General features: G+C 36.7%; 1 protein-coding gene across 1 annotated transcript; it reads right to left on the bottom strand.

The window, feature by feature from the left end:
• Nucleotides 1–295: 295 nt before the first annotated feature.
• On the bottom strand, nt 296–5,853 carry SCG2 (secretogranin II). Its single transcript, XM_010356042.2, has 2 exons — nt 5,635–5,853; nt 296–2,655 (listed from the first exon to the last, which is right to left on the bottom strand). The coding sequence occupies exon 2, from the start codon at nt 2,639–2,641 to the stop codon at nt 788–790; it is 1,854 nt and encodes a 617-aa protein (XP_010354344.1). The 5' UTR covers nt 2,642–2,655; nt 5,635–5,853; the 3' UTR covers nt 296–787.
• Nucleotides 5,854–13,094: the final 7,241 nt, after the last annotated feature.

Genomic DNA, 13,094 nt, shown 5'->3' with positions numbered 1-13,094 from the left:
CATGGGCAAGCATAACTAGTGGGCTGAGAGAGGATGTGGCATTCTGCAAGCAGGTACCATGATCACATGTATAAAATTCATTACTTCTGGAGGCGGAGCTTGCAGTGAGCCGAGATCCGGCCACTGCACTCCAGCCTGGGCGACAGCGCGAGACTCCGTCTCAAAAAACAAACAAACAAACAAAAAATCATTACTTCTTACCTGAATTGTCTGGTGAAGATGACTTTCTCTTTTGGCTTCATACTGCTTGCTCCATAGACATTGTATCTGGTTTTCCAGAATTAAGAGTCCAAAGTTGTCCAGAAATAACATTTATTAATCAACAGTAAAACACACAATAGAAAAGGCCTTATAAATAAAACTACATATTTATAATGCTTTATTTTTTTTTTTGCTCCAGTACTTCACAAAACACTACAGACAGTAACAAAATAATTCAATAAATATTAAAAACTTTCAATAGAATTATAGGACACTCTTTATCATATGTGAGCATCAACAATGCCACAGCCATTAGATACACTATTAAACACAGTCATAGATATCTTTCTTGAATAATGGACATAATAAATTTTTTATCAAGGAGTCATAACATTTACACATATCCATACACAAGAGAACAGCTCAGAGGAAATGAAGCAGACTCCCCAGTGACCTGGGTTCATCTGCCTGTACACCATTTAAAGATATTACAGTGTTAACAGGATAGAAGTCAACACACTTAAGAGAAATATTGGGATTTGCTTGGGGTGGGAGGAATGAAAGTAGGGTAATTAATGAAAGCTGCTTACATATTTTCCATTGCTCTCTTAGCAATATGCTCCCTTCCCTTTTCTGCCTTTTCTTGGTTGAGGTATTCCAGCACTTTCATTAACAGATCTTCATCCAAGTACTGCCTATTTGGAGTATCATCATTCTTCGGGGGCCCCACAGGGAACCTTTTGCTCACCGAGGCCAGCTTGTCAGTCTCCTGAGAGCTGCCTTGATTCAAATGCTCTTTGATGGCCTGCTCAATTTGTTCCTCTTCCTGTAGGTCATCTTCAGATGAGCCTTGACCAGGAACTCGCTTCACTTGGTTTGAATTAATGATCTCAGGGTATTTAACTAGCATCCTGGCCAAGTACTCACCTAATTCTTGATCCTTGTCATTCTGGTTTTCATATGCCATCTGTCTGTTTTCAACATATGGCATCCAGGCAGGTTTGGGAAGCTGGTTCGATCTAGATCTTCCAGGACCATAAGGGAGCCTTGGCAGAACTTTTTCCTGGTTATATGGATTGGGAAAATATGAAGTTTTCTGATTTGCTGCACTCTCCATCCCTAAAAGATTTAAAATATCCTCAACACTGAGCCCATCTGGTAGGGCCTCAGTCCCAGCACGACCAGCCGTTTTAGGGTAGCCACTCTTGGAGAGCATCTTATTTTGGAACAGGTCTGGATGGTCTAAGTCAGCCTCTGAGATGTCGTCTAGGTCAACAGGAAGGTCAAGCTCCCGCTCCGGTTCCACTGATCCATTAGGCTTCTCCCCAGTTTTGAGCATCTCAATTAAGTCTTCCGGGGGTATCTGTAAATTCCTTGAGATTTCAATCAGCTGATAAATAGACTGAGAATCAAGAGGTTTTTCAAAAAGCCTGATGGCCCTTTCCCCATTTTGCCCATTCTGTAACCTCCCACTTCCTGCAGCATTTACTAACCTTTTCAAATAAGTAATTACTTTGGAGACATCATCTGAGAGTTGGTCTTTACTCTCTTTCCGAATATCTTCTTCCTGGATGCCAAGCTGCCCTGAGCGTTTCACCTCATCGTTGATTTGTTCATTTTTTTCTGTATTCTCTTTGCTGTCTCTCACCTCTTCCTGGGTTTGACTCTCTATTTTCTCCTCTACTGGGTTCCAATCTTCTCCCCCCACCACATCTTCATAGGCAATGTTATTAGCCTTGTAGATATCATCTTCATCATCTGTATAAAGTTTTTGCTCCTCATCCATCCTCTCACGTTTCTGGTTGTTTGGTCCTGTCAGTTTCCCCAGCTCTTGGAAGACAGATTCCAATGTAGCAAGACTTTGAGGAGTATATTGTTCCTCCACTATTTCATTTGTGCGTTTAAAGGGGTTATCCCTGGAATTCTCTTCATATATAGGAGGGAATTGCATGTGCTTGAGCTTTCTTTCTGGCCACTGCTGTGTCTCATAATCATCACTCATGTCTATTGGAAAGTTCTTTTCTGAATTCAAGGCATAGAGCTTATTTTCTTTTGGTACAGACTGAGGCTCATTTTCAACCTGTCTCAAAGCTTCGAGTATTATTCTCATCCAGTCTTCTTCACTCAGTGAATCTCTCTCGGGCAAATGACTTTCATCGCCATTTTCTTTTTGCTGAAGGGGGACAGAGACACCTTGGTAGGGATTATAATCTGGGCTGCTTTCTTCCTTATGAGCCTGTTGCCGGAGCTTTTCTATGTACTCCAAAGCCCTGATCATTTCAGGACTGGGAAACTTTTGGACATTTTCCAATCTGAGGTCTGGTTCTTTCTGAAGCAGCTGGTTTCTCTGAAATGAAGCTGCTTCAGCCCCAGAGATGAGGAAAATTAAAGGGATAAGAGACAGGACTGCTCCAAGCCAGTGGGTCTTTGCTTCAGCCATGTTTGAAAGATTTCCTTAAAACATAGAAAATATGAGTTAACACAAATGAAACAAACTAGAAGACACTATAGCAAAAGAAATAACTGATCAATGAGGTGAGCAAAAAAAACATAGTAGATATTATTTCACATTAAGCTTAGGATAACTCTTTTTTTAAAAATTCGTGAATATTTTCTAAGATTCCCACAAGCAAACCACAGGAATCTTTAGCAAAATTATTACTCATTCACCAAAAACTTGCATAGCATTCTCTTAGTTAAAACAACAGCAAAAACACTGATAGGAGATTTCTCAAATTTTATTTTTTCATTTACAGAATTTGCAGTTGGATGTTTAGTACGTGTTGTTTCTTTATAATAAAGCAGCAAATACTTCCCAAGATGTTTTAATTATGTTATATATTGAAGTCATTGGCAAAATAATGTGTTGGCTTAATTTAAAACATGCATGTACACATACACGCCCACAAATTATGTCCTTAAAGTTGTGTCAAAAAACATGTGGTTTATTTCCTGAAGTGTCCATCTAATTTTGTTGTTGAAACACAGCAGCAGTTACATGACCATATATGACAAAGTGATTCTGTTATATGTCAATCATACTGAATTACCTTGTGGGGAGTCCTATCCACATATATTTTTCAGAAATAACTTGTTCTCAATCTGATAGCAAATCCAATGATCCATAAATAACCTCCAGAACACAAGTCTTCTCAGATTCCAGCCAGTTGGCTAAACCAATGAAGTTTCTTTTTGTGTAAATGTGCTAAACCAATAAAGTGTTTTAAAATCTCTTTGCTCCATATTTCTTCTAATAATTTCTATTATGACTGTCTTGCAAAACGCAATCGTGATTATACTTTGCATCAGCCCTCAAGAGTGCATAGTAAATAATAACAGATGCTACAGAGAGAACATAAGTTTTTTTAGCTAGTCTATTTCTGAACTTGTGAGTGTTCAGATTCAGTTTGTCTTATGTCTGTGTCTATTTTAGTATGGACCTGTGAAATCTTAAATCACTCATACTGTTTAGAAAAATCTTAAAATAACCACTATGTAAATCCCAATTCAAATAAACACAGATGATGTGCTGAATTCTTCCTACTTAAAAATCTCCATTCATTTTTTCTCCAATGCCTTAAAATCTCACATAGGAATTGGTAAGAGGATTAGTTTTTACGTGCCTTACATTTAATATTGCTAACATTGAAAAAAACTATTTTAGTATTTGTTATTTTGTTGTAAACAGAATGAATGTAAAAGGAGTTTATAAGTTTGTTCATATCTTTGCCAGATCATGGTTTTGTGATAGATAAGCTAAGTTATATGTATACATTTTTCTGTTAGCTTAGACATCAATTGTAGAAAATACCATTGTTCACAAGATCATATTGATGATTTTGTTTCCAGTTTTTTAGAGCCCAATAATGGCTTAGTATGAAAACATTTTAGCATACGTATATATTTATTTAAATGATTCACATTTACCAGAATACTTAATTTATTGAAAGAAAAATCTAGAAAGGCATTTGAGAGGATACTTCCAAAATATTGATTATAAATACATGTTTACTATAAGTAATTTTATTCATAAAATAATGAGGTTCAAGTAAAAATACATTATGCACTCTTGTTTATATTATTTCAGGATTAATTTAGCTTTGGTAATCAATTTTCAACATTGGCATTTGAAATAATAATCTTAAAAACCTTATTGAACTTATTTTCTTTGAAGCCACAACACTGAAATAGTCTTAACATATGGATTATATGCTTATCTTTAAAATCATTATCTTGGAACTGCACTTTACTGTAAAGTTGAAGCAGAATACTCCTTTCAGTTGTTTACACCACAGCCTAACAAGTGCTACCCTTTGCTTATCTATTCCGCTTCAGTTTGAATGACATAGTTATTGTCTTTGAGTGAGACCCAAAGGGTTTTTTTCCCAGGTAGCAGCCCTTTCAAGTAGTAAAGATGTTTCAACAGCTCTACTATTCTATATAGGGTTTGATTTAAAATTGAATTTTCTGAAATCCAAATAATTAGAACATTATTTTTCCCCTGATAGCTATCATTAATATCTCTCAAGTTAAAATGTCTTTTCTGTTGAAATCAGACTAGAGCATTGACACATGCAGGTGATTATATATAATTTAAGCAATTCAACTAGTTGGGATACAGAAAAAAAGAAATACTTGTCCCAGACTTTAACAACATATTGAACATCCTCTTTAAGTCAAATTATAGTAATAACAACAATTTACAAAGTTATGAATATTTTCATCATGTATTCAAAACTATCATTTCTCTGTAATTCATGGTCACAGCCAAACTATAACCCCAGATAATATTTTGCCCTGGAAAAAGGAAGAATCCAGTGTTCAGGAAAATCCTAAGTTAATATCTTAGGACTAAAATTAGGAGATAATAATGTAAGCTCTTTCAAATATACAAGTTCAGAAAAGAATTTTATATGGTTAATTAATTCAGAGCTCTTGTGAGATGAATATCAAAGAAAAAAAAACTAGTTCCAAAATTGGTTGGCTTTATGACTAACATGCTTAACAGCCTTTGAATCATTGGAAACCTACTGTTAAGAACATTAAACATATAAATTACGCCCCTGGCTTCGTATCTGGCTCTTAGTAGCAGAAATAATAAATTTTGGAAAGAAACAATGTATTGGGCTTGGTTAACTTTACACTAATCTGTGTATTCACACTAAAATCCTTAACTTTTCAGTCTTTTTAATATGATTATCTAAATAACATTCTGGTTGGTAAATATCCAACATCAAGTAGTATAACGCATAGACCCGATCATGTATCTACACATATGTAGCGTCCTCCCATCGGCTGATGAGCAGCAGGTTGCTATTCAGTTATCCTATCGACATAAGCTTGCCAAACAGTCTTTTTCTTCTCAGCTAGGAATTAAAAGAAGAGCGTGCATATTAGAACTTTCCAGTAAATCAAAGAGAAAAGCAGCCTTACCTCTTTTTGTTTATATGGCAGAGGAGCTCCACAGCATGTTCCTCCCCGTTCTCCGGGGCGAGCTTCTCGGGCCGTTTCAGCACACGGACAGCTCCTCTGCTTATAGGGAGCTGCTGCGCCTGACTCCGCACTGCCACACTGACGTCACTGGGCTCAGCCACGAACCCCAGCACAAGCGAGCTTTTTCAAAGAACCGAGAGAAAATAATCACTTTATATTAAAAAAATAAAAAAAAAAGAAAGAAAGAAAAGAAAAAAAAAGTTGCATGCTTACGCCACCTGTCTTTTTGTGGCAAAAATTGCAGTTTTCCTTTTTCTTTAATCAAAATCTTTGCGACAGAATAAACTGCTCTGCACGATTTCTCTTACAAAGAAAGAAATGTGTGTCAGACAGACATAGCTAATTGCAAGACAATCTCATCTATGTTCTAGCATCTTGTTATAATAGTTTCTTGGGGTCACTGCTGTAATTGTTGTCGTCATTGTTATAAGAAAGTTTTACAGACAAGGATTGTTTTTTCATCTTTGCCCACAAAGAAATTACATTACCATTTCCTGGTATACCCAAGATGAATGGAGGACACATTATAAATATGAAAGGCCATATTTCTTATCATGACCGTAGTCATCATTCTTTTAAAATCATATCTATTTGAATAAAACAGAGAGTTGTCTCTCTTTTATATGAGAGTCAACTTTAATAGCTTTCATAGTTTTTTAAAGGGGTATTTATAAGACTTCAAGCTTAGTAATTAATAGTTCTTTGTATCTCTCTTACTGTCTTTTACAATATCTGATCTCAGAAAGGGAAGCTCGGAAGTTGAGCGCTGATGAAAATACTTTCATCTACCAAAAAAAAAAAAAAAAAAAAAAGTCTTTTCACTGTTTGGAAAAAATGTGACACATATGTAACTAGAATTCATTTGCAATTGAAAGGAAGTTGTACTATAAATATTTCCCTTCTCCTGTTGAATCAGATAAGTTGAATACCTTCCATGAATGTGAACAATCCAGGGAATAATACAGCAATTAACTCTCAATCTCTCAGATTTATAATTCATAATCATTGCTCTGCCTTGCCAGATAACTTGATTATATATTTCAATAATTTATATAGATATAAATTTTAAACTTTATTTTATTAAAGATATGAGTTTCTAAAAACTGTATATTTTGACATAGACTTTAAGAATGCAACAGAATCTTGCTATATAAGAGATCCCATGTGTTTCTGCTAAATGAACCGTCAGCCACTGATTCAATAAATTGTAATACCTACTAGGTGCCAGATACATTGCTAAATGCACAATTGTTAACTAATAAAAAATGAGTGATTTTTTTTGCCTTTGATGAGCCTTTCATTTAATGGGGATGATATGCACATAAACACATAATTTTCATATAAATTGGAAAGCAGCAATAGAGAGGTTAGCTAGCAGTATTTGGGACCATTTGGATAGCCAATAGGTTCAACCTAGAAATTCAGGGGGAAGCAATGTCATGGAACAAAAGGCCTAAGCTGAGAGTTCTCACTATCAGGTTTTCTTACAATGATTTCTAACTATGCTAGTACTTTTGAATTCCTTGAAAAAGCAGGAAATGGCTTAAAGTCTTATGGAAAAAAATCTTGGGAAAAAAATGCGTCTTGATTCTCCCTATTTGATATTCCTAAACGACTAGGAGATCATCATTTATGGATTGACATGAACTCATATACACTCAGACTGGGGTTATATGGCCAATTCATCCAACAAATTTTGCCTCATAGTGGTTTTTTAGGCATGATCAAATGCTGGCTTGAAGAGACCTAAACATGACCCTTCTCAAGCATCATCTCAATGGCACCAGCTCATTCACTGACATCCTTAGCTAAGATTGTCTTAAATTTTAACAAAGCCCTGGCTAGCTGCTCTGAGTTTGACCTAATTTTCTGTCTAGCAGCTAGTTCTGTGTGACCAGTTCAACTAATCAGTATCAACATAGTCTTAGAAAACTCGGCAATTATTCTTAAAATGTTGAGTTAGTTCAGCATAGGTCTCAAAAGCCCTCAAGAAAGTCATCCTGGCCAGGCTAATTCATTTATGTGGAACAAAACTTTTTTGGCAAGAACCAGAAGCTACAGTTCTTCCAGAGTCAACGTCTTGCCTGGAAATATCTTCAATCATCCAAAAGACATGCAAAATCTCATTCAAAATCTCCAAGTAGATGTGAGATGCCAAGAGGCTGTTGCTGGGATGGATAGGCTCCACTAGGCTCAAGATGTGGGTAGAACAGTAAGCCATTGTGGGCTATTGAATTTCTGCCTATCTTATGAGACTATGATAAATACCTCTCACTTATTGAGTTCTGTTATGGTCCAAGCACTGTATTTGGAACCTAATTTAATCCTCCTGACAACTGTAACAAGTAGGTATTTCATCTCCATTTTACAGATGAAGAAACTGAAGCTCAGAAATAAGTAAGTTGCCCACTATTTTCTGACTCATAATTGGCAGAGCTAGAATTTGAATTTAAGTCCTTTCTGTGGTATTTCTACAACAAAAACTATGATTCAGACACTGCTAGAGATGGAAATACAGAAATAAATGTGGGATGGATTTAATCATTAAAGACCCAAGTCCAGAATTGAGTTTCTTTGACAAAAATCCCCAGTTGTCCAGTTGCTTTTCCTGGTCTAAGAAAAGCATAGGCATAGGCCTGGATTTCTATTTGGTGCAGCACTAATGGAAAACAAGAATAAACATTAGATCATGGTCTTGATGCAATGGGGCATACATCTTCCAAATAAGAGAGCAGTTGTTGAATTAGGAAAATTCTATTCACCAGCCTGTTTTTTCAAAATCAAACCCCCCAAACATATTTTTTAACTTTTAAGTTCAGGGGTACATGTGCAGGTTTGTTACATAGGTAAACTTGTGTCATGGGAGTTTGTTGTACAGATTATTTCATCACCCAGGTATTAAGCCTACTACCCATTAGTTATTTATCCTGATCCTCTCCCTCTTCCCACCATCCACACTCTGATAGGCTGTGTTGTTCCCTTCTTTGTGTCCATGTATTCTCATCGTTTAGCTCCCACTTACAAGTGAGAACATATGGTATTTTGTTTTCTGTTCCTGCATTAGTTTGCTAAAGATAATGGCCTCCACCACTATCCATGTCCCTGCAAAGGACATGATCTCATTCTTTTTATGGCTGCATAGTATTCCATGATGTATATGTGCTACATTTTCTTTTCTTGTTTTTTTTTCTTTTTTTGAGACAGAGTCTCACTCTGTGACCCAGGTTGGAGAGCAGTGGCGCCATCTCAGCTCACTGCAAGCTCTGCCTCCCAGGTTCACAAAATTTTCCTGCCTCAGCCTCCCGAGTAGCTGGGACTACAGGCACCCGCCACCGCGTCCGGCTAATTTTCTTTTGTATTTTCAGTAGAGACGGTGTTTCACCATGTTAGCCAGGATGGTCTCGATCTCCTGACCTCGCAATCTGCCTGTCTCAGCCTCCCAAAGTGCTGGGATTACAGGCATGAGCCACCGCGCCCAGCCTATATGCAACATTTTCTTTATCCAGTCTGTAATTGATAGGCATTTAGGTTGATTCCACATCTTTGCTATTGTGAATAGTGCTGCAATGAACGTACACATGCATGTGTCTTTATAATAGAACAATTTACATTCCTTTGGTTATATAACCAGTAATAGGATTGCTGGGTTGAATGGTAGTTTACATCTTTGAGGAATCGCCACTGTCTTCCACAATGGCTGAACTAATTTAGACTCCTACCAACAGTGTATAAGCATTCCTTTTTCTCCATAACATTGCCAACATCTGTAATTTTTTGTTTTTATAGATTTTCCAATGTGTTATATTTAACATATTTCCAAAAGTTATTAAATTTTTGCCAGTAGTTATTTGTTCTAAAGGGAGCTATTTCTCAAATAGAAATCTATTTGGAGAAGAATTTAAAATGATATATATATACACACACACATATATGTACATACACATGTATATATCTCAATAGTTTGTTGATGTAAAATATTTTAAAGCATGTATAAAACATTAAAATAACTATAAATCTTTGTATCACTGAGACTGTTTCAAGGAATGATTTAAACATGCCTTACAAAATTTTAATTTTCTTGTTAGGACTAAATTGCCAACTATCATCGCCGCCAAGAAATGAATCTCTATATTGTGAACGTTTTCAAAATAATTATGTACTGTCTATAATAATGGATTTTTACAAAATTAGCTTGCATCCTCACCAGGGTGCTGTTAATTTCAAGTTAATCATTCACAATTTAACTCTAAGTAATTAGAACAGATGAGTTTGTTTTTATGACCGGATTTTCTTAAATCTCGGTCATTTTATTCTTTGTTATTCAATTTCACATTTTATCTAGACAAGATTTTGATTTCTATAATTCATACAAGCAATCCTCTACCTTAGTAATCTTTTCATTTGAAACTTCTCGGTCTTACACTTCATTACACTTCTCATTTTGTTTCAATTTACATAAAAGCATTTGAGATCCAGAAAACCAGTATGTCTTGTTTCTCCTTTTTCTCCTGTCTGCTTCTCCCCTGTCTCTAACTGCCTCCCTGCCTGCCCTTTCCTCCCATGGAAGACCAGGCTCTCGCAGAGGAGTCCGGGTGCAGCACGCTTAAGCTGAGGTCCTCCAGCATTCGCCTGACTGTGGCCAGCAAGGAGAGTGTAGTGTCTACCCTGGCCCCTCAGGGCCTTGGCTACCTGTCCTTGCTCAGTCCTCACTGGCCTGCCTTCCTTCTCTTCTTGTTACATTTTTTTTCCTTTATACTCCTTGTTTACTCTTTACCACCTTTACCTTTTACTTCCAAAATTTAAATTCCATTCTTAGTTGTAGTACGCTTTACTAACAAATGACTGTTTCTTTAACTCAGTGTCAAAGAAGAGTGAAATATTTTTCCACTTCCCTTGCAAAGGCAGGGCCTGCCAAATTGCTGTTTGGAGAACACACAAGTCAGAAACAGGGTATACTTTATTTAATACTGTGACTGCACAGTTTCCCAGACAAAATCCACTAGGTTCTAGGAGGTAGAAACTGTTTTCTATTATTGTACCCTCATGCCAAAAATATGTTTGTGAATCGAGTTGAATTAAAGTTTTCTCATTCCTACTACCAAAGCTTCACACATTTCCTCTTGGAATTTTTTAATCCTCTTACAGCAGCATCCTTATGCAAATGCACTGACTTTATTCATTTGCGTTGCATGCACTGCTAGTAAATTAAGTTTAGGTTTTTTAAAGGAATATTTTCCTCCACTACAGGAGCATTCTGTATTTTTCTAACTTTTGCTTCATTTTGTAAAATATTTTCCAAGTATTTGAGTGAAAATATCGCACATACAAAGAAAACTGAGCTTTTCTTAATTCCAGTATTTGTTTATTCTTTGTAATATTTTTGCTCTGCATATCAAGGAACCACATTACTGACAGCCCTAGGTAGAGTAGATAACATTTAAGGCTCTTTCTACCCTTTGACCTCTTTACCCCGTGAAATGGGAGTCTGCTGTGAATTTTTTTTATTTGTCTAGTAGGTATTAAAATATGATTTTTCTCATAAACCCTCAACAAGAATTGTATAAACCAAATAAACACAGCCTCTTCTCTTCATTGACTTTGGATTCTTGGAACCATCTGGTACTTGGAAGAAAAGCAAGTAGCATTTTCTTAATCTAATACCCTGAATGTTTGGGCATCTGCTCCCTCAATGGATTTCGGGAGAAGGAAGTTTGTGCACTGGAAGTTAATTACTTAGCTTAAAACAACACTGAATGTCTCAATCTTTCAGATTCTCCTGGCATAATTGTTTTGTGAATCAATGTTTTCAGCATTTACATGCCAATATTTTAATAATGAATTTTTTTTTTTTTTTTTTTTGGCTTGGAAATCTTCCATCTACACTTTCTTACCCCTCCTTTTAATCAGAAGCCCAGAGAGATATAAGAAAGTCTTCAAGGTTAAAGTGCAGCATCTTTATGGTTAAGTTTAGCATTTTGTGTCCAGGGCTCCCACAGATTCACCAGATGACTTTTCACAGTTCACTTAGCCTTTGTAGGAATTCTGGAGTGCTTTCTATATTGGCAAAATGAATATATCACTTCTGGAGGTAGGGCACTTGCATATATAATATGATGTGGGGAGCTGAGAAAAGGCTCCTTAACCCAGAACTTTCTCCCCCAAATCCAGCCAGCCTGTCTGTATTCTACATCATAGGTGGTTTGGGATTTTTTAGAATTTTTGGTACAGGGTCCTTAGGAGCTCCATTGTAAGGGATAACTCATTAATCAGTTATTACCTTCTTAGCAGGAATTAGCACACAAATCAAATCATCTCACTACTTTGACAATGAAGAAAGGACACAGGTCCTGCATACTACAGGGGCATGATTAAAAGCATGTATTGGAGTCATGATTCTCAAAGGATGGTCCCAGGTTAGCAATATCAGCACCACTCGGCAATCTGTTAGCAGCACCCATTCTCAGACCCCACCCAGAAGGGTTCATTTAGCATAAAACCAAATATAAATGTAAATACATTTGACCTTTTCCCACAGCCTTCCTAGAGACTGGCTCACCAGCCCATTATTTGCTCCCGATTTGGAAACGCTACTGATGTTTGCAAAGAACATCTCTTCCTGGCTTTATAGAGATTTCAAATTGATTCTTGCATAAATACAGATGGGTTTATCTGAGTACAAATTAGCTCATAGATTGCTATGATTGGAAAGATATATAAAATGTCATCCACTCTAACCTGGCTCATTGCTTGCATCTGCTCTGTCAAATTCCTCACAAACAGCCTTGCAGCATATAATATTAAGGTTCCTTAAATACCTCCAAATAAATAGCAACTCATTACCTCCCAATGCTCCCTATTCCATCTGTGGGCAAATTTATTCTCAAGTTTTGTGGGTATTTCCCCCCTTGTATTGGGCTGAAATATGATCCCCTGTGGCTTCACCATGGATCTGAGTTCTGTCCTGGAAGGCTATGTGGAGCAAGTCTTGGTCATCTTTTCTGTCGCCAGAACCAGGCTTCCCCAGCCAGTTTGCTTTTTCTAAATGAAACAGTTCTATTAAATTTTCTTCATAATTCATAGTGCTGGTCCTCAGCTCCAAAGCACAGTCTTTGGCCTAATTCAACATAAGACTTGAAAACAGCATCTAGCTCAGGGTGGATATCCTTCATCCCAGTCCCCTTTCCTAGAACGTTCTCCCCAACTCCTCCACGCTGCCCGCTTTTGCCCAGTCAACATCTTGTTTGTGAGGAAGCTCATTTCCTTAGGAGAATTTTATCTGAGTTTCCTGACTCGGTCAGTTCTCTCTAGAATATTCTCTCATGGAACCAAATATTTCTCTTGGTTAGTACTTAGTATAGTTGTAATATATTATAGCATTTTTATTTGTGGGATTCTTAGAT

Source organism: Rhinopithecus roxellana, chromosome 14 (genome assembly GCF_007565055.1).
Source record: "Rhinopithecus roxellana isolate Shanxi Qingling chromosome 14, ASM756505v1, whole genome shotgun sequence".
Taxonomy (NCBI): Eukaryota; Metazoa; Chordata; class Mammalia; order Primates; family Cercopithecidae; genus Rhinopithecus; species Rhinopithecus roxellana.
Note: the sequence above shows the minus strand (reverse complement) of the source record. Positions and strands in the feature narration are given on the sequence as shown.